The 21,616-nt window shown below is 47.1% G+C and overlaps 2 protein-coding genes across 18 annotated transcripts; both read right to left on the bottom strand.

Moving 5' to 3' along the window:
- Positions 1–566: 566 nt before the first annotated feature.
- On the bottom strand, positions 567–8,153 carry LOC140684361 (uncharacterized). 9 transcript variants are annotated; one of them, XM_072930631.1, is made up of 4 exons: positions 7,912–8,153; positions 4,075–5,114; positions 3,260–3,876; positions 567–1,627 (listed from the first exon to the last, which is right to left on the bottom strand). In XM_072930631.1, the coding sequence occupies exons 1-2, from the start codon at positions 8,145–8,147 to the stop codon at positions 4,376–4,378; spliced, it is 975 nt and encodes a 324-aa protein (XP_072786732.1). In that variant the 5' UTR covers positions 8,148–8,153; the 3' UTR covers positions 567–1,627; positions 3,260–3,876; positions 4,075–4,375. The 9 variants fall into 9 exon arrangements, 8 of the variants coding, with proteins under 8 accessions (XP_072786732.1, XP_072786733.1, XP_072786727.1 ...); XM_072930632.1 differs by having other exon boundaries at positions 567–1,613; XM_072930626.1 differs by having other exon boundaries at positions 567–3,428; positions 3,773–3,876.
- Positions 8,154–8,760: 607 nt separating this feature from the next.
- Positions 8,761–15,240, bottom strand: LOC121468908 (uncharacterized). Of its 9 annotated transcripts, none has more exons than XR_012056582.1 (4): positions 14,666–15,240; positions 12,968–13,295; positions 12,255–12,345; positions 8,761–12,056 (listed from the first exon to the last, which is right to left on the bottom strand). XR_012056582.1 is itself a non-coding variant. In XM_072930621.1 (4 exons), the coding sequence occupies exons 1-2, from the start codon at positions 14,935–14,937 to the stop codon at positions 12,578–12,580; spliced, it is 990 nt and encodes a 329-aa protein (XP_072786722.1). In that variant the 5' UTR covers positions 14,938–15,233; the 3' UTR covers positions 8,761–9,808; positions 11,441–12,056; positions 12,255–12,577. The 9 variants fall into 9 exon arrangements, 8 of the variants coding, with proteins under 8 accessions (XP_072786722.1, XP_072786723.1, XP_072786718.1 ...); XM_072930621.1 differs by having other exon boundaries at positions 8,761–9,808; positions 11,441–12,056; positions 12,255–13,295; positions 14,666–15,233; XM_072930622.1 differs by having other exon boundaries at positions 8,761–9,794; positions 11,441–12,056; positions 12,255–13,295; positions 14,666–15,233.
- Between the last annotated feature and the right edge of the window lie 6,376 nt (positions 15,241–21,616).

The raw sequence follows: 21,616 nt of genomic DNA, 5'->3' as shown, positions 1-21,616 counted from the left end.
TTTCCGTACAGCATCATGGCCGCCTTCCTACAGCAGAGTTCCATTTTCCGTACAGTGTCATGGCCGCTAGGCGCATGCGCACTGGAAATTCCTCTTCTGCGCGCAAAGCACCAAGCCTGTTTCCTGACCAGAGCTTGTTTTTGAGGCTCGGGCCGCCCGAGCCGCCGCCGCCCCCCGCCCTGCGCTCACAGACACCGCCCCGCGCGCCGCTCGCCGCGCGCTCCCGCCCCGGCACCGGCGGCTGCAGTACCGCCCTCTGCCCACAATGGGGGCAGCACTTTTCAAGCGAGCCCGCCACCAGGGACTCGCAAGATGGCGGCCCGTGGGGACCTGGACGGAGAGAGGCGTATTACGCCGATGCCCGTCGGCCCCCGCCAAAAACCCGCACGCTCGCGGTGCTGCTGACCCCACAGCCCCTGTGCACGGCACCGGAACCGCCGCGGAAAATCCCGTCGGGGGGCGCCGGCGTTGGGGACAATTCAGGCAGTGTAGAAAAAACAGACACGGGTCCTCGAATGCCGACGTCCTCTTTTTCGCGCCATCTCGAGAAGGTCAAGCGAGTCCGCGACAAGCCACTCCCAAGATGGCGGCCGCGGGCGGCGGGCTGCAGTACCGCCCTCTGCCCACAGGGCGGCAGCACTGCCGCCCGCCACCGCCGGGGGCCGCCGCTCGCCTCGGGGCCGCGGGCGGGGCCGGCGGCAGAAAAGAACGGGCGCGATGCCCTCCGGAACCTGCCCTGCAGCAAATGCCCCAAAACATCCCGCGCGGAAAAGAACGCCAGCAGAAAAACCCCTGCCTCTAACCCAACAGGAACCAAAAGCAAAAACCTTCTCTTTTAAACTGCATTTCAAGCTCTTTTATTTTTATATTTTTCATATTTATATTCACATTCGGATTTATAACGTATATTGATGTGTAATTGTATTTTTATAATTTCTTACATTTATTCCTTTATTACAATTTATATTTTTATGCATTGCTTAATACATTGCTTACATATTTCTATAGATAGATTTCTATTTCTAAAAGGTTTATATTGCTTAAAATAAACCCCTGCCTCTATCCAAGTAAAAATCTTTTAAAAACCCCTTTTCTTTTAAACTGCGTTTAAATTTATCTCTATATTTCGCATTTATATTCAAATTTACGTTTAAAATGTAGATTGATGTATGGTGTTATATGAAAGTATAAAATAGAAATGAAAATAAATATTCAGAAGAGATAGAATAGAAAAATCTCTGCATACATTGAATATATATTTCTATATTTAGAATGATATCAAAATAAAAGGTATATTCATTTTTCTTCCATTAAAACCCTGCCTCTAACCAAATAAAAAGCAAAAAAAAGCCCCTTCTTTAAACGATACTCGAATATTTATATATTGTTTTCATCATTATAGTCACATTTGCATTTCTACTTTATAGTGACGTATTTAGAAATATATATCATATATATATATATATCATATATATATATATATATATATATATATTAAGGTAGCAAGATAGACAAATTATTATTTATATTATATTTCACACATACTGCTAATACTTATTTTTACTTACCTTTGAATTTTTTATATAGATCCCCAGCAACAGTATTTAGAGCATCTGCAAATAAAAGACTGGGAAACAGTTATTTTACTCCATCAGAACTTGGGAAAGGCCAGATTTAGATCTCTCCAAAGGGTCAAAGCTACATAACACCAGTTAATACCATTTACTGTAGAAGCTGAACTGATTTTGGTCTACACATAAGTTTCCTGTTTCTGCCAAACTTCTGCATGAATATTAAAAGTCTGAAGAATGACCACAAGCAGATCACCTAAACCTACAAGCTCACTGTTTCCCATTTTTAACCATGCCAGGATCTTCTCTTTTGATCACGTGAGTGGACATTTCCCTCTAAAACCTTCTGACCTAACCAAGAAGTCTCACCATTACCAAAGTTTCACACCAAAAGCAAAGCACCTCTGTCTGTATCATGCCAGCTGATGGTGCCAGCACACAGTATGGCCCAAGGTGTCTGCCCCATGGATTTCCCCGGGGTATTCACACTTTTCCAAAGGTAGCCAGCACCTACGCTGACTCTGAAAACAATTGCCCTTGCAAGAAGGGTCCATGGCAGCTCGGGGCACTCGTGGTCAGCCACAGGGCCTTGACACACAGAACAGGATAAAGGGACTTGGAGGATTCCCACAGCTGGCCTGCACTGACAGATAGAGCAAGCCCCTTGGGATTGTGGAGTGAATTCTGCCTCCCAAGGACTGCAGGCTCACATCCACACCCAGGACTATTCAGAAGAGCTGCAGCAAGAGCAGACATCGGGCAGCTCAGGGTTTCTCTAAGCCCAGTCCTACAAGCCTGTGGGAGCCACAGGTAGCCAGGAAGTTCCTGAGAAATCCAGACCCTCAGCCAGCAGCACAAAGTCCCAGAGCTGCCAAATCAGAGAGAACTGCCTTCCACCTCTTTTCGCTCACACACTGATGCTGAAAACTGCCAGACAGGCTAAAAGTCACTCAGGGAGATATAGAGGGTGTTACTGATAAAGAGTTCTAGGGAAGCTGGATGGCCAGCATCCATCAAACTATCTTCTGGAAATCCCAGCTGTCACATTTCACTCCACTTTTCCCTTTAACTCAGGCTTTCCCCTTCCAGAATCAATTCTTCCTCCCCACCCTCTCCCACTCCCTGTGCAGATAGCTGGCAACACGCACAAGCTGGATCCACATGTGGTCACTGAAATTTGGCTGCACAGCTGACCTTTGCTGCTGCCAAAGGGAGGGAATTCCAGGCCAGAGCACCCCTCTCTGCCTGCCCTTCACTTTTCAGAGCTAATTGGCTTTTCTATCCCTTTCAGCACAGCACAGCATGGCCTCGTGGAGCTTGAAAAGCAGCAGTGGTTTTTATCACCATGGTGCAACGGAGAGAAGACTTCAGAGCATTTTCTGGGAACGCCACATACAGTTATATTACACTTGCAGAATTGTCTGGCTATTGTGTCTCCTAAGTCACACAGTGGACTACAAACAGTGCTGTTTTAGTGAAACTCTCTACAACCACTGAAAGTAAGTCACTAACTCTGTTAGAGCAGGCAATGGACTCACATGTTCACAAAAACTGACTACACATGCTAAAGCCAGACGCTTTGTAGGTAAATGAGAAACACCTCTGGTTTGGGGCCCATCCCTCAGGCAGCAGGTTTTTTTTGCATGGACAGGATGATTACTACTTGCGGGGCTATATGAAACATTTACCTTTTTATCCAAGTTATGAAAGAATAGCTTTGAAAAGCACAGTAATCCAAGGCCAAAAAGACAGGCAGACAAATGGACAGATTTCAGCCACTCGTTTGGTTTTCTTGGCGAGAGCTTTTTGCTCTTCCAAGGGCTGACCTTATGCATTTGCCAGGTCTGGATGATCCACCTGAAAAAAAAAAAAAAAACCAAAAAGGCTTAAAGGAAATTTCAACAGCAGACTCTTCTGGAGGTGTCTTCTGTCAATCTCCAGCTTCCCACAGGACTTGGTGCTTGTCTGGGGCTTTTGAGGAACAGCTCATAAATTGCTGCTATTCAGCCACTGGCAGTTGAATCCTGCTTTATTTAGTTTTTGGAATCTTGTAGTGGATCCTCCCTGCTTCCTTCCTCCAGTCCCTGCTCACATTTAGTTTCAGTTTCCTGGAGCTAAGAGTGTTGACCCCTTTAAAAGCAGCAGCAGCAGCAAGAAAACCACAAAGCAAGAAAACCCTGTCCTGACCATAAATGTTGTACCCTCTGCATAGAGAGAAACTCCACCAACTTTTCAGGAAGAAGATGCAACAAACTCTTTTGCAGCATATCCTGATATGACAGCCTTGCAGCATACAGAATCCAGCCTAGCAAGGAAAAAATAAAAAAAAAAAGTGTTGTGTTAAAAAAAATGCACAAGGAAAAGGTGCTATTTTACATGGATCACAGTAAAGCCACAACAACCTAAGGGTTAATTTCTTCATGAGAATGTTTGAAGTCTAAATTTGAAATCTGTTGTCAACTGCAGCTGGCTAAAATGGAAAGGGCTACATTTCTTTGCTTACCTTGATGCCTACTGGGATCTGCTTTAGGGCCAATTTTGCATGAAGCTCCTGGGAATTACTCATCTGTCTTCTTGCATGAGATGAAATATATCTGTTAGAAGGTTGCAAAATGTGTTAGGATGCATTGCAGTGCTGTGCTCTTCCAGGACAGAGGCACAAAGTCTGATTCTTACCGTAGCTGGGACTTTGGGGATTCCCAGAGCCATTTTCATGGCATCTAATTTTAGGTCCTTTTCAGACAGATTTGTAATGACAATTTGGTTTATAGCCCCTCCCTCTGTGCCAGGGGCAGGAAAGTCTATCAAAGCAAATGAGGGAATTCTTCATCCTGGAATTCTGCAGGAATTCCCAATCCCGGAAATCCGGGAATTCCCCATCCTGGAATTCCGGGAGTTCTCAACATTGGAAATCTGGGAATTCTCAATCCTGGAATTCCCCAGCCTGGAATTCCGGGAATTCCCGCTGCTCCCTTTGCCTTTGGAGCTGCCCTTCCTGGCAGAATTCCCAGATTTCCTGGCGGAATTCCCGGTTTCCTGGCGGAATCCCCGGATTTCCCGCCGGGATTCCGGAATTTCCTGTCGGAATTCCCGGAATTCCGGGTTTTTTCCGGGATCTCTCCGTGCCCCAGCAGCTCCCGGAGCCGTTTCCGCTCCGGGGGGTCCCGGTAATTCCGGCTCCCGTAAAACTGAGCCACGGAAAGTTGGGAACGCACCGGGATTCCCGGAATTCCCGGATTTCCTGACAGAATTCCCGGATTTCCTGATGCCATTCCTGCATTTCCAGCCAGGAGTCCCGAATTTCCCGTTGGAATTCCTGAATTTCCAACTGGAATTCCCGAATTTCTTTCTGGAATTCCTGAATTTTCCGCCAGAATTCCTGAATTTCCTGTCGGAATTCCCGGATTTCCGGCGGGGATCTGCAGCCTCCGGGCCGGCGCCGCTTTCTCCACGATTTCCTGGGAATTTTGGGAATTTTTTTGGGTGTTTTCTGGAGCTGCTCGGAGCCGTTTGGGCGGGGGGGTCCGGAATTCCCAGCGGGAGCTGAAAAAAAAAAAACGGGAATGAGGGAGGGGGGAGGGGTGGGAATTCCCAAATCCCAAAATTCCCAAATCCCCAATTTAGGGGATTTTTGGGGAATATTTGGGTTTTTTTGGGATTTAGGGGATTTGGGTGTTTGGGATTTTGGGGATTTTTGGGGGATTTTTGGAGGATTTTGGGATTTAGGGGATTTTAGGGGTTTGGGATTTTGGATTTAGGGGATTTTTGGGGGATTTTTGGAGCATTTTGGGGTTTGGGGGGATTTAGGGGATTTTGGGGTTTGGGATTTGGGGATTTTTGGAGGATTTTGGGGTTTGGGGGATTTTTGGGGGGGATATTTGGGGGGTTTTGGGGATTTGGGGGACTTCAGGGGGGATTTTTAGGGGATTTTGGGGGTTTGGGATCTGGGGGATTTTTGGGGTTTGGGATTTTGGAATTGAGGGAATTTTTGGGGAATATTTGGGGTTTTTGGGGATGTAGGGGATTTGGGGGTTTGGGATTTTGGGGATTTTTGGGGGATTTTTGGAGGATTTTGGGATTTAGGGGATTTTTGGGGTTTGGGATTTTGGATTTAGGGGATTTTTGGGGGATTTTTGGAGCATTTGGGGTTTGGGGGGATTTAGGGGATTTTGGGGTTTGGGATTTGGGGATTTTTGGAGGATTTTGGGGTTTGGGGGATTTTTGGGGGGGATATTTGGGGGGTTTTGGGGATTTGGGGGACTTCAGGGGGGATTTTTAGGGGATTTTGGGGGTTTGGGATCTGGGGGATTTTTGGGGTTTGGGATTTTGGAATTGAGGGGATTTTTGGGGAATATTTGGGGTTTTTGGGGATGTAGGGGATTTGGGGGTTTGGGATTTTGGGGATTTTTGGGGGATTTTTGGAGGATTTTGGGATTTAGGGGATTTTAGGGGTTTGGGATTTTGGATTTAGGGGATTTTTGGGGGATTTTTGGAGCATTTTGGGGTTTGGGGGGATTTAGGGGATTTTGGGGTTTGGGATTTGGGGATTTTTGGAGGATTTTGGGGTTTGGGGGATTTTTGGGGGGGATATTTGGGGGGTTTTGGGGATTTGGGGGACTTCAGGGGGGATTTTTAGGGGATTTTGGGGGTTTGGGATCTGGGGGATTTTTGGGGTTTGGGATTTTGGAATTGAGGGGATTTTTGGGGAATATTTGGGGTTTTTGGGGATGTAGGGGATTTGGGGGTTTGGGATTTTGGGGATTTTTGGGGGATTTTTGGAGGATTTTGGGATTTAGGGGATTTTTGGGGTTTGGGATTTTGGATTTAGGGGATTTTTGGGGGATTTTTGGAGCATTTTGGGGTTTGGGGGGATTTAGGGGATTTTGGGGTTTGGGATTTGGGGATTTTTGGAGGATTTTGGGGTTTGGGGGATTTTTGGGGGGGATATTTGGGGGGTTTTGGGGATTTGGGGGACTTCAGGGGGGATTTTTAGGGGATTTTGGGGGTTTGGGATCTGGGGGATTTTTGGGGTTTGGGATTTTGGAATTGAGGGGATTTTTGGGGAATATTTGGGGTTTTTGGGGATGTAGGGGATTTGGGGGTTTGGGATTTTGGGGATTTTTGGGGGATTTTTGGAGGATTTTGGGATTTAGGGGATTTTTGGGGTTTGGGATTTTGGATTTAGGGGATTTTTGGGGGATTTTTGGAGCATTTTGGGGTTTGGGGGGATTTAGGGGATTTTGGGGTTTGGGATTTGGGGATTTTTGGAGGATTTTGGGGTTTGGGGGATTTTTGGGGGGATATTTGGGGGGTTTTGGGGATTTGGGGGACTTCAGGGGGGATTTTTAGGGGATTTTGGGGGTTTGGGATCTGGGGGATTTTTGGGGTTTGGGATTTTGGAATTGAGGGGATTTTTGGGGAATATTTGGGGTTTTTGGGGATGTAGGGGATTTGGGTGTTTGGGATTTTGGGGATTTTTGGGGGATTTTTGGAGGATTTTGGGATTTAGGGGATTTTTGGGGTTTGGGATTTTGGATTTAGGGGATTTTGGGGGATTTTTGGAGCATTTTGGGGTTTGGGGGGATTTAGGGGATTTTGGGGTTTGGGATTTGGGGATTTTTGGAGGATTTTGGGGTTTGGGGGATTTTTGGGGGGGATATTTGGGGGGTTTTGGGGATTTGGGGGACTTCAGGGGGGATTTTTAGGGGATTTTGGGGGTTTGGGATCTGGGGGATTTTTGGGGTTTGGGATTTTGGAATTGAGGGGATTTTTGGGGAATATTTGGGGTTTTTGGGGATGTAGGGGATTTGGGTGTTTGGGATTTTGGGGATTTTTGGGGGATTTTTGGAGGATTTTGGGATTTAGGGGATTTTTGGGGTTTGGGATTTTGGATTTAGGGGATTTTTGGGGAATTTTTGGAGCATTTTGGGGTTTGGGGGGATTTAGGGGATTTTGGGGTTTGGGATTTGGGGATTTTTGGAGGATTTTGGGGTTTGGGGGATTTTTGGGGGGGATATTTGGGGGGTTTTGGGGATTTGGGGGACTTCAGGGGGGATTTTTAGGGGATTTTGGGGGTTTGGGATCTGGGGGATTTTTGGGGTTTGGGATTTTGGAATTGAGGGGATTTTTGGGGAATATTTGGGGTTTTTGGGGATGTAGGGGATTTGGGGGTTTGGGATTTGGGGATTTTTGGAGGATTTTGGGGTTTTGGGTTTTTTTGAGGTCTAGTGTTTTTTGGGGGGGTTTGGGGGGGGGGGTTGGGAATTTGAAATTTAGGGGATTTTTGGGGGATGTCTGAGGTTTGGGGGGATTTTTGGGGGATTTGGGGTTTCAGGCTCACCCGGGCGGGTCCCGGCTCCGTTTCGAGGCGGTTCCGGAGCTGCTGCGGATCCGGGAGAGGCTGAGCAGGGCCGGGATCCCGGGAACCCGAACCCCAAATCCCCAAATCCCCAAAATCCCAAACCCCAAATTCCCAAATCCCCAAAACCCCCCAAACTCCCAAAACACCAAATTTCCAAAAATCCCAAACCCCCAAAAAACAGATGGCAAGGTTCTCCCCCCCCACGCAGTGCGCATGCGCGGTTTCCTTTGCCGTACGCCCGCTTTGCGCATGCGCACTGGAATTTCCGTACAGCATCATGGCCGCCTTCCTACAGCAGAGTTCCATTTTCCGTACAGTGTCATGGCCGCTAGGCGCATGCGCACTGGAAATTCCTCTTCTGCGCGCAAAGCACCAAGCCTGTTTCCTGACCAGAGCTTGTTTTTGAGGCTCGGGCCGCCCGAGCCGCCGCCGCCCCCCGCCCTGCGCTCACAGACACCGCCCCGCGCGCCGCTCGCCGCGCGCTCCCGCCCCGGCACCGGCGGCTGCAGTACCGCCCTCTGCCCACAATGGGGGCAGCACTTTTCAAGCGAGCCCGCCACCAGGGACTCGCAAGATGGCGGCCCGTGGGGACCTGGACGGAGAGAGGCGTATTACGCCGATGCCCGTCGGCCCCCGCCAAAAACCCGCACGCTCGCGGTGCTGCTGACCCCACAGCCCCTGTGCACGGCACCGGAACCGCCGCGGAAAATCCCGTCGGGGGGCGCCGGCGTTGGGGACAATTCAGGCAGTGTAGAAAAAACAGACACGGGTCCTCGAATGCCGACGTCCTCTTTTTCGCGCCATCTCGAGAAGGTCAAGCGAGTCCGCGACAAGCCACTCCCAAGATGGCGGCCGCGGGCGGCGGGCTGCAGTACCGCCCTCTGCCCACAGGGCGGCAGCACTGCCGCCCGCCACCGCCGGGGGCCGCCGCTCGCCTCGGGGCCGCGGGCGGGGCCGGCGGCAGAAAAGAACGGGCGCGATGCCCTCCGGAACCTGCCCTGCAGCAAATGCCCCAAAACATCCCGCGCGGAAAAGAACGCCAGCAGAAAAACCCCTGCCTCTAACCCAACAGGAACCAAAAGCAAAAACCTTCTCTTTTAAACTGCATTTCAAGCTCTTTTATTTTTATATTTTTCATATTTATATTCACATTCGGATTTATAACGTATATTGATGTGTAATTGTATTTTTATAATTTCTTACATTTATTCCTTTATTACAATTTATATTTTTATGCATTGCTTAATACATTGCTTACATATTTCTATAGATAGATTTCTATTTCTAAAAGGTTTATATTGCTTAAAATAAACCCCTGCCTCTATCCAAGTAAAAATCTTTTAAAAACCCCTTTTCTTTTAAACTGCGTTTAAATTTATCTCTATATTTCGCATTTATATTCAAATTTACGTTTAAAATGTAGATTGATGTATGGTGTTATATGAAAGTATAAAATAGAAATGAAAATAAATATTCAGAAGAGATAGAATAGAAAAATCTCTGCATACATTGAATATATATTTCTATATTTAGAATGATATCAAAATAAAAGGTATATTCATTTTTCTTCCATTAAAACCCTGCCTCTAACCAAATAAAAAGCAAAAAAAAGCCCCTTCTTTAAACGATACTCGAATATTTATATATTGTTTTCATCATTATAGTCACATTTGCATTTCTACTTTATAGTGACGTATTTAGAAATATATATCATATATATATATATATATATATATATATATATTAAGGTAGCAAGATAGACAAATTATTATTTATATTATATTTCACACATACTGCTAATACTTATTTTTACTTACCTTTGAATTTTTTATATAGATCCCCAGCAACAGTATTTAGAGCATCTGCAAATAAAAGACTGGGAAACAGTTATTTTACTCCATCAGAACTTGGGAAAGGCCAGATTTAGATCTCTCCAAAGGGTCAAAGTTACATAACACCAGTTAATACCATTTACTGTAGAAGCTGAACTGATTTTGGTCTACACATAAGTTTCCTGTTTCTGCCAAACTTCTGCATGAATATTAAAAGTCTGAAGAATGACCACAAGCAGATCACCTAAACCTACAAGCTCACTGTTTCCCATTTTTAACCATGCCAGGATCTTCTCTTTTGATCACGTGAGTGGACATTTCCCTCTAAAACCTTCTGACCTAACCAAGAAGTCTCACCATTACCAAAGTTTCACACCAAAAGCAAAGCACCTCTGTCTGTATCATGCCAGCTGATGGTGCCAGCACACAGTATGGCCCAAGGTGTCTGCCCCATGGATTTCCCCGGGGTATTCACACTTTTCCAAAGGTAGCCAGCACCTACGCTGACTCTGAAAACAATTGCCCTTGCAAGAAGGGTCCATGGCAGCTCGGGGCACTCGTGGTCAGCCACAGGGCCTTGACACACAGAACAGGATAAAGGGACTTGGAGGATTCCCACAGCTGGCCTGCACTGACAGATAGAGCAAGCCCCTTGGGATTGTGGAGTGAATTCTGCCTCCCAAGGACTGCAGGCTCACATCCACACCCAGGACTATTCAGAAGAGCTGCAGCAAGAGCAGACATCGGGCAGCTCAGGGTTTCTCTAAGCCCAGTCCTACAAGCCTGTGGGAGCCACAGGTAGCCAGGAAGTTCCTGAGAAATCCAGACCCTCAGCCAGCAGCACAAAGTCCCAGAGCTGCCAAATCAGAGAGAACTGCCTTCCACCTCTTTTCGCTCACACACTGATGCTGAAAACTGCCAGACAGGCTAAAAGTCACTCAGGGAGATATAGAGGGTGTTACTGATAAAGAGTTCTAGGGAAGCTGGATGGCCAGCATCCATCAAACTATCTTCTGGAAATCCCAGCTGTCACATTTCACTCCACTTTTCCCTTTAACTCAGGCTTTCCCCTTCCAGAATCAATTCTTCCTCCCCACCCTCTCCCACTCCCTGTGCAGATAGCTGGCAACACGCACAAGCTGGATCCACATGTGGTCACTGAAATTTGGCTGCACAGCTGACCTTTGCTGCTGCCAAAGGGAGGGAATTCCAGGCCAGAGCACCCCTCTCTGCCTGCCCTTCACTTTTCAGAGCTAATTGGCTTTTCTATCCCTTTCAGCACAGCACAGCATGGCCTCGTGGAGCTTGAAAAGCAGCAGTGGTTTTTATCACCATGGTGCAACGGAGAGAAGACTTCAGAGCATTTTCTGGGAACGCCACATACAGTTATATTACACTTGCAGAATTGTCTGGCTATTGTGTCTCCTAAGTCACACAGTGGACTACAAACAGTGCTGTTTTAGTGAAACTCTCTACAACCACTGAAAGTAAGTCACTAACTCTGTTAGAGCAGGCAATGGACTCACATGTTCACAAAAACTGACTACACATGCTAAAGCCAGACGCTTTGTAGGTAAATGAGAAACACCTCTGGTTTGGGGCCCATCCCTCAGGCAGCAGGTTTTTTTTGCATGGACAGGATGATTACTACTTGCGGGGCTATATGAAACATTTACCTTTTTATCCAAGTTATGAAAGAATAGCTTTGAAAAGCACAGTAATCCAAGGCCAAAAAGACAGGCAGACAAATGGACAGATTTCAGCCACTCGTTTGGTTTTCTTGGCGAGAGCTTTTTGCTCTTCCAAGGGCTGACCTTATGCATTTGCCAGGTCTGGATGATCCACCTGAAAAAAAAAAAAAAACCAAAAAGGCTTAAAGGAAATTTCAACAGCAGACTCTTCTGGAGGTGTCTTCTGTCAATCTCCAGCTTCCCACAGGACTTGGTGCTTGTCTGGGGCTTTTGAGGAACAGCTCATAAATTGCTGCTATTCAGCCACTGGCAGTTGAATCCTGCTTTATTTAGTTTTTGGAATCTTGTAGTGGATCCTCCCTGCTTCCTTCCTCCAGTCCCTGCTCACATTTAGTTTCAGTTTCCTGGAGCTAAGAGTGTTGACCCCTTTAAAAGCAGCAGCAGCAGCAAGAAAACCACAAAGCAAGAAAACCCTGTCCTGACCATAAATGTTGTACCCTCTGCATAGAGAGAAACTCCACCAACTTTTCAGGAAGAAGATGCAACAAACTCTTTTGCAGCATATCCTGATATGACAGCCTTGCAGCATACAGAATCCAGCCTAGCAAGGAAAAAAAAAAAAAAAAAAGTGTTGTGTTAAAAAAAATGCACAAGGAAAAGGTGCTATTTTACATGGATCACAGTAAAGCCACAACAACCTAAGGGTTAATTTCTTCATGAGAATGTTTGAAGTCTAAATTTGAAATCTGTTGTCAACTGCAGCTGGCTAAAATGGAAAGGGCTACATTTCTTTGCTTACCTTGATGCCTACTGGGATCTGCTTTAGGGCCAATTTTGCATGAAGCTCCTGGGAATTACTCATCTGTCTTCTTGCATGAGATGAAATATATCTGTTAGAAGGTTGCAAAATGTGTTAGGATGCATTGCAGTGCTGTGCTCTTCCAGGACAGAGGCACAAAGTCTGATTCTTACCGTAGCTGGGACTTTGGGGATTCCCAGAGCCATTTTCATGGCATCTAATTTTAGGTCCTTTTCAGACAGATTTGTAATGACAATTTGGTTTATAGCCCCTCCCTCTGTGCCAGGGGCAGGAAAGTCTATCAAAGCAAATGAGGGAATTCTTCATCCTGGAATTCTGCAGGAATTCCCAATCCCGGAAATCCGGGAATTCCCCATCCTGGAATTCCGGGAGTTCTCAACATTGGAAATCTGGGAATTCTCAATCCTGGAATTCCCCAGCCTGGAATTCCGGGAATTCCCGCTGCTCCCTTTGCCTTTGGAGCTGCCCTTCCTGGCAGAATTCCCAGATTTCCTGGCGTAATTCCCGGATTTCCTGGCGGAATCCCCGGATTTCCCGCCGGGATTCCGGAATTTCCTGTCGGAATTCCCGGAATTCCGGGTTTTTTCCGGGATCTCTCCGTGCCCCAGCAGCTCCCGGAGCCGTTTCCGCTCCGGGGGGTCCCGGTAATTCCGGCTCCCGTAAAACTGAGCCACGGAAAGTTGGGAACGCACCGGGATTCCCGGAATTCCCGGATTTCCTGACAGAATTCCCGGATTTCCTGATGCCATTCCTGCATTTCCAGCCAGGAGTCCCGAATTTCCCGTTGGAATTCCTGAATTTCCAACTGGAATTCCCGAATTTCTTTCTGGAATTCCTGAATTTTCCGCCAGAATTCCTGAATTTCCTGTCGGAATTCCCGGATTTCCGGCGGGGATCTGCAGCCTCCGGGCCGGCGCCGCTTTCTCCACGATTTCCTGGGAATTTTGGGAATTTTTTTGGGTGTTTTCTGGAGCTGCTCGGAGCCGTTTGGGCGGGGGGGTCCGGAATTCCCAGCGGGAGCTGAAAAAAAAAAAACGGGAATGAGGGAGGGGGGAGGGGTGGGAATTCCCAAATCCCAAAATTCCCAAATCCCCAATTTAGGGGATTTTTGGGGAATATTTGGGTTTTTTTGGGATTTAGGGGATTTGGGTGTTTGGGATTTTGGGGATTTTTGGGGGATTTTTGGAGGATTTTGGGATTTAGGGGATTTTTGGGGTTAGGGATTTTGGATTTAGGGGATTTTTGGGGGATTTTTGGAGCATTTTGGGGTTTGGGGGGATTTAGGGGATTTTGGGGTTTGGGATTTGGGGATTTTTGGAGGATTTTGGGGTTTGGGGGATTTTTGGGGGGGATATTTGGGGGGTTTTGGGGATTTGGGGGACTTCAGGGGGGATTTTTAGGGGATTTTGGGGGTTTGGGATCTGGGGGATTTTTGGGGTTTGGGATTTTGGAATTGAGGGGATTTTTGGGGAATATTTGGGGTTTTTGGGGATGTAGGGGATTTGGGGGTTTGGGATTTTGGGGATTTTTGGGGGATTTTTGGAGGATTTTGGGATTTAGGGGATTTTTGGGGTTTGGGATTTTGGATTTAGGGGATTTTTGGGGGATTTTTGGAGCATTTTGGGGTTTGGGGGGATTTAGGGGATTTTGGGGTTTGGGATTTGGGGATTTTTGGAGGATTTTGGGGTTTGGAGGATTTTTGGGGGGATATTTGGGGGGTTTTGGGGATTTGGGGGACTTCAGGGGGGATTTTTAGGGGATTTTGGGGGTTTGGGATCTGGGGGATTTTTGGGGTTTGGGATTTTGGAATTGAGGGGATTTTTGGGGAATATTTGGGGTTTTTGGGGATGTAGGGGATTTGGGTGTTTGGGATTTTGGGGATTTTTCGGGGATTTTTGGAGGATTTGGGGATTTAGGGGATTTTTGGGGTTTGGGATTTTGGATTTAGGGGATTTTTGGGGGATTTTTGGAGCATTTTGGGGTTTGGGGGGATTTAGGGGATTTTGGGGTTTGGGATTTGGGGATTTTTGGAGGATTTTGGGGTTTGGGGGATTTTTGGGGGGGATATTTGGGGGGTTTTGGGGATTTGGGGGACTTCAGGGGGGATTTTTAGGGGATTTTGGGGGTTTGGGATCTGGGGGATTTTTGGGGTTTGGGATTTTGGAATTGAGGGGATTTTTGGGGAATATTTGGGGTTTTTGGGGATGTAGGGGATTTGGGGGTTTGGGATTTGGGGATTTTTGGAGGATTTTGGGGTTTTGGGTTTTTTTGAGGTCTAGTGTTTTTTGGGGGGGTTTGGGGGGGGGGTTGGGAATTTGAAATTTAGGGGATTTTTGGGGGATGTCTGAGGTTTGGGGGGATTTTTGGGGGATTTGGGGTTTCAGGCTCACCCGGGCGGGTCCCGGCTCCGTTTCGAGGCGGTTCCGGAGCTGCTGCGGATCCGGGAGAGGCTGAGCAGGGCCGGGATCCCGGGAACCCGAACCCCAAATCCCCAAATCCCCAAAATCCCAAACCCCAAATTCCCAAATCCCCAAAACCCCCCAAACTCCCAAAACACCAAATTTCCAAAAATCCCAAACCCCCAAAAAACAGATGGCAAGGTTCTCCCCCCCCACGCAGTGCGCATGCGCGGTTCCCTTTGCCGTACGCCCGCTTTGCGCATGCGCACTGGAATTTCCGTACAGCATCATGGCCGCCTTCCTACAGCAGAGTTCCATTTTCCGTACAGTGTCATGGCCGCTAGGCGCATGCGCACTGGAAATTCCTCTTCTGCGCGCAAAGCACCAAGCCTGTTTCCTGACCAGAGCTTGTTTTTGAGGCTCGGGCCGCCCGAGCCGCCGCCGCCCCCCGCCCTGCGCTCACAGACACCGCCCCGCGCGCCGCTCGCCGCGCGCTCCCGCCCCGGCACCGGCGGCTGCAGTACCGCCCTCTGCCCACAATGGGGGCAGCACTTTTCAAGCGAGCCCGCCACCAGGGACTCGCAAGATGGCGGCCCGTGGGGACCTGGACGGAGAGAGGCGTATTACGCCGATGCCCGTCGGCCCCCGCCAAAAACCCGCACGCTCGCGGTGCTGCTGACCCCACAGCCCCTGTGCACGGCACCGGAACCGCCGCGGAAAATCCCGTCGGGGGGCGCCGGCGTTGGGGACAATTCAGGCAGTGTAGAAAAAACAGACACGGGTCCTCGAATGCCGACGTCCTCTTTTTCGCGCCATCTCGAGAAGGTCAAGCGAGTCCGCGACAAGCCACTCCCAAGATGGCGGCCGCGGGCGGCGGGCTGCAGTACCGCCCTCTGCCCACAGGGCGGCAGCACTGCCGCCCGCCACCGCCGGGGGCCGCCGCTCGCCTCGGGGCCGCGGGCGGGGCCGGCGGCAGAAAAGAACGGGCGCGATGCCCTCCGGAACCTGCCCTGCAGCAAATGCCCCAAAACATCCCGCGCGGAAAAGAACGCCAGCAGAAAAACCCCTGCCTCTAACCCAACAGGAACCAAAAGCAAAAACCTTCTCTTTTAAACTGCATTTCAAGCTCTTTTATTTTTATATTTTTCATATTTATATTCACATTCGGATTTATAACGTATATTGATGTGTAATTGTATTTTTATAATTTCTTACATTTATTCCTTTATTACAATTTATATTTTTATGCATTGCTTAATACATTGCTTACATATTTCTATAGATAGATTTCTATTTCTAAAAGGTTTATATTGCTTAAAATAAACCCCTGCCTCTATCCAAGTAAAAATCTTTTAAAAACCCCTTTTCTTTTAAACTGCGTTTAAATTTATCTCTATATTTCGCATTTATATTCAAATTTACGTTTAAAATGTAGATTGATGTATGGTGTTATATGAAAGTATAAAATAGAAATGAAAATAAATATTCAGAAGAGATAGAATAGAAAAATCTCTGCATACATTGAATATATATTTCTATATTTAGAATGATATCAAAATAAAAGGTATATTCATTTTTCTTCCATTAAAACCCTGCCTCTAACCAAATAAAAAGCAAAAAAAAGCCCCTTCTTTAAACGATACTCGAATATTTATATATTGTTTTCATCATTATAGTCACATTTGCATTTCTACTTTATAGTGACGTATTTAGAAATATATATCATATATATATATATATATATATATATATATATATTAAGGTAGCAAGATAGACAAATTATTATTTATATTATATTTCACACATACTGCTAATACTTATTTTTACTTACCTTTGAATTTTTTATATAGATCCCCAGCAACAGTATTTAGAGCATCTGCAAATAAAAGACTGGGAAACAGTTATTTTACTCCATCAGAACTTGGGAAAGGCCAGATTTAGATCTCTCCAAAGGGTCAAAGCTACATAACACCAGTTAATACCATTTACTGTAGAAGCTGAACTGATTTTGGTCTACACATAAGTTTCCTGTTTCTGCCAAACTTCTGCATGAATATTAAAAGTCTGAAGAATGACCACAAGCAGATCACCTAAACCTACAAGCTCACTGTTTCCCATTTTTAACCATGCCAGGATCTTCTCTTTTGATCACGTGAGTGGACATTTCCCTCTAAAACCTTCTGACCTAACCAAGAAGTCTCACCATTACCAAAGTTTCACACCAAAAGCAAAGCACCTCTGTCTGTATCATGCCAGCTGATGGTGCCAGCACACAGTATGGCCCAAGGTGTCTGCCCCATGGATTTCCCCGGGGTATTCACACTTTTCCAAAGGTAGCCAGCACCTACGCTGACTCTGAAAACAATTGCCCTTGCAAGAAGGGTCCATGGCAGCTCGGGGCACTCGTGGTCAGCCACAGGGCCTTGACACACAGAACAGGATAAAGGGACTTGGAGGATTCCCACAGCTGGCCTGCACTGACAGATAGAGCAAGCCCCTTGGGATTGTGGAGTGAATTCTGCCTCCCAAGGACTGCAGGCTCACATCCACACCCAGGACTATTCAGAAGAGCTGCAGCAAGAGCAGACATCGGGCAGCTCAGGGTTTCTCTAAGCCCAGTCCTACAAGCCTGTGGGAGCCACAGGTAGCCAGGAAGTTCCTGAGAAATCCAGACCCTCAGCCAGCAGCACAAAGTCCCAGAGCTGCCAAATCAGAGAGAACTGCCTTCCACCTCTTTTCGCTCACACACTGATGCTGAAAACTGCCAGACAGGCTAAAAGTCACTCAGGGAGATATAGAGGGTGTTACTGATAAAGAGTTCTAGGGAAGCTGGATGGCCAGCATCCATCAAACTATCTTCTGGAAATCCCAGCTGTCACATTTCACTCCACTTTTCCCTTTAACTCAGGCTTTCCCCTTCCAGAATCAATTCTTCCTCCCCACCCTCTCCCACTCCCTGTGCAGATAGCTGGCAACACGCACAAGCTGGATCCACATGTGGTCACTGAAATTTGGCTGCACAGCTGACCTTTGCTGCTGCCAAAGGGAGGGAATTCCAGGCCAGAGCACCCCTCTCTGCCTGCCCTTCACTTTTCAGAGCTAATTGGCTTTTCTATCCCTTTCAGCACAGCACAGCATGGCCTCGTGGAGCTTGAAAAGCAGCAGTGGTTTTTATCACCATGGTGCAACGGAGAGAAGACTTCAGAGCATTTTCTGGGAACGCCACATACAGTTATATTACACTTGCAGAATTGTCTGGCTATTGTGTCTCCTAAGTCACACAGTGGACTACAAACAGTGCTGTTTCAGGGAAACTCTCTACAACCACTGAAAGTAAGTCACTAACTCTGTTAGAGCAGGCAATGGACTCACATGTTCACAAAAACTGACTACACATGCTAAAGCCAGACGCTTTGTAGGTAAATGAGAAACACCTCTGGTTTGGGGCCCATCCCTCAGGCAGCAGGTTTTTTTTGCATGGACAGGATGATTACTACTTGCGGGGCTATATGAAACATTTACCTTTTTATCCAAGTTATGAAAGAATAGCTTTGAAAAGCACAGTAATCCAAGGCCAAAAAGACAGGCAGACAAATGGACAGATTTCAGCCACTCGTTTGGTTTTCTTGGCGAGAGCTTTTTGCTCTTCCAAGGGCTGACCTTATGCATTTGCCAGGTCTGGATGATCCACCTGAAAAAAAAAAAAAAAACCAAAAAGGCTTAAAGGAAATTTCAACAGCAGACTCTTCTGGAGGTGTCTTCTGTCAATCTCCAGCTTCCCACAGGACTTGGTGCTTGTCTGGGGCTTTTGAGGAACAGCTCATAAATTGCTGCTATTCAGCCACTGGCAGTTGAATCCTGCTTTATTTAGTTTTTGGAATCTTGTAGTGGATCCTCCCTGCTTCCTTCCTCCAGTCCCTGCTCACATTTAGTTTCAGTTTCCTGGAGCTAAGAGTGTTGACCCCTTTAAAAGCAGCAGCAGCAGCAAGAAAACCACAAAGCAAGAAAACCCTGTCCTGACCATAAATGTTGTACCCTCTGCATAGAGAGAAACTCCACCAACTTTTCAGGAAGAAGATGCAACAAACTCTTTTGCAGCATATCCTGATATGACAGCCTTGCAGCATACAGAATCCAGCCTAGCAAGGAAAAAATAAAAAAAAAAAGTGTTGTGTTAAAAAAAATGCACAAGGAAAAGGTGCTATTTTACATGGATCACAGTAAAGCCACAACAACCTAAGGGTTAATTTCTTCATGAGAATGTTTGAAGTCTAAATTTGAAATCTGTTGTCAACTGCAGCTGGCTAAAATGGAAAGGGCTACATTTCTTTGCTTACCTTGATGCCTACTGGGATCTGCTTTAGGGCCAATTTTGCATGAAGCTCCTGGGAATTACTCATCTGTCTTCTTGCATGAGATGAAATATATCTGTTAGAAGGTTGCAAAATGTGTTAGGATGCATTGCAGTGCTGTGCTCTTCCAGGACAGAGGCACAAAGTCTGATTCTTACCGTAGCTGGGACTTTGGGGATTCCCAGAGCCATTTTCATGGCATCTAATTTTAGGTCCTTTTCAGACAGATTTGTAATGACAATTTGGTTTATAGCCCCTCCCTCTGTGCCAGGGGCAGGAAAGTCTATCAAAGCAAATGAGGGAATTCTTCATCCTGGAATTCTGCAGGAATTCCCAATCCCGGAAATCCGGGAATTCCCCATCCTGGAATTCCGGGAGTTCTCAACATTGGAAATCTGGGAATTCTCAATCCTGGAATTCCCCAGCCTGGAATTCCGGGAATTCCCGCTGCTCCCTTTGCCTTTGGAGCTGCCCTTCCTGGCAGAATTCCCAGATTTCCTGGCGGAATTCCCGGATTTCCTGGCGGAATCCCCGGATTTCCCGCCGGGATTCCGGAATTTCCTGTCGGAATTCCCGGAATTCCGGGTTTTTTCCGGGATCTCTCCGTGCCCCAGCAGCTCCCGGAGCCGTTTCCGCTCCGGGGGGTCCCGGTAATTCCGGCTCCCGTAAAACTGAGCCACGGAAAGTTGGGAACGCACCGGGATTCCCGGAATTCCCGGATTTCCTGACAGAATTCCCGGATTTCCTGATGCCATTCCTGCATTTCCAGCCAGGAGTCCCGAATTTCCCGTTGGAATTCCTGAATTTCCAACTGGAATTCCCGAATTTCTTTCTGGAATTCCTGAATTTTCCGCCAGAATTCCTGAATTTCCTGTCGGAATTCCCGGATTTCCGGCGGGGATCTGCAGCCTCCGGGCCGGCGCCGCTTTCTCCACGATTTCCTGGGAATTTTGGGAATTTTTTTGGGTGTTTTCTGGAGCTGCTCGGAGCCGTTTGGGCGGGGGGGTCCGGAATTCCCAGCGGGAGCTGAAAAAAAAAAAACGGGAATGAGGGAGGGGGGAGGGGTGGGAATTCCCAAATCCCAAAATTCCCAAATCCCCAATTTAGGGGATTTTTGGGGAATATTTGGGTTTTTTTGGGATTTAGGGGATTTGGGTGTTTGGGATTTTGGGGATTTTTGGGGGATTTTTGGAGGATTTTGGGATTTAGGGGATTTTTGGGGTTAGGGATTTTGGATTTAGGGGATTTTTGGGGGATTTTTGGAGCATTTTGGGGTTTGGGGGGATTTAGGGGATTTTGGGGTTTGGGATTTGGGGATTTTTGGAGGATTTTGGGGTTTGGGGGATTTTTGGGGGGGATATTTGGGGGGTTTTGGGGATTTGGGGGACTTCAGGGGGGATTTTTAGGGGATTTTGGGGGTTTGGGATCTGGGGGATTTTTGGGGTTTGGGATTTTGGAATTGAGGGGATTTTTGGGGAATATTTGGGGTTTTTGGGGATGTAGGGGATTTGGGGGTTTGGGATTTTGGGGATTTTTGGGGGATTTTTGGAGGATTTTGGGATTTAGGGGATTTTTGGGGTTTGGGATTTTGGATTTAGGGGATTTTTGGGGGATTTTTGGAGCATTTTGGGGTTTGGGGGGATTTAGGGGATTTTGGGGTTTGGGATTTGGGGATTTTTGGAGGATTTTGGGGTTTGGGGGATTTTTGGGGGGATATTTGGGGGGTTTTGGGGATTTGGGGGACTTCAGGGGGGATTTTTAGGGGATTTTGGGGGTTTGGGATCTGGGGGATTTTTGGGGTTTGGGATTTTGGAATTGAGGGGATTTTTGGGGAATATTTGGGGTTTTTGGGGATGTAGGGGATTTGGGTGTTTGGGATTTTGGGGATTTTTCGGGGATTTTTGGAGGATTTGGGGATTTAGGGGATTTTTGGGGGATTTTTGGAGCATTTTGGGGTTTGGGGGGATTTAGGGGATTTTGGGGTTTGGGATTTGGGGATTTTTGGAGGATTTTGGGGTTTGGGGGATTTTTGGGGGGGATATTTGGGGGGTTTTGGGGATTTGGGGGACTTCAGGGGGGATTTTTAGGGGATTTTGGGGGTTTGGGATCTGGGGGATTTTTGGGGTTTGGGATTTTGGAATTGAGGGGATTTTTGGGGAATATTTGGGGTTTTTGGGGATGTAGGGGATTTGGGTGTTTGGGATTTTGGGGATTTTTGGGGGATTTTTGGAGGATTTTGGGATTTAGGGGATTTTTGGGGTTTGGGATTTTGGATTTAGGGGATTTTTGGGGAATTTTTGGAGCATTTTGGGGTTTGGGGGGATTTAGGGGATTTTGGGGTTTGGGATTTGGGGATTTTTGGAGGATTTTGGGGTTTGGGGGATTTTTGGGGGGGATATTTGGGGGGTTTTGGGGATTTGGGGGACTTCAGGGGGGATTTTTAGGGGATTTTGGGGGTTTGGGATCTGGGGGATTTTTGGGGTTTGGGATTTTGGAATTGAGGGGATTTTTGGGGAATATTTGGGGGTTTTGGGGATGTAGGGGATTTGGGGGTTTGGGATTTGGGGATTTTTGGAGGATTTTGGGGTTT

This window comes from Taeniopygia guttata, chromosome 5 (genome assembly GCF_048771995.1).
Source record: "Taeniopygia guttata chromosome 5, bTaeGut7.mat, whole genome shotgun sequence".
Lineage (NCBI taxonomy): Eukaryota > Metazoa > Chordata > Aves > Passeriformes > Estrildidae > Taeniopygia > Taeniopygia guttata.
The sequence above is the reverse complement of the archived record's forward strand: the minus strand, read 5'-3'. Positions and strand labels throughout refer to the sequence as shown.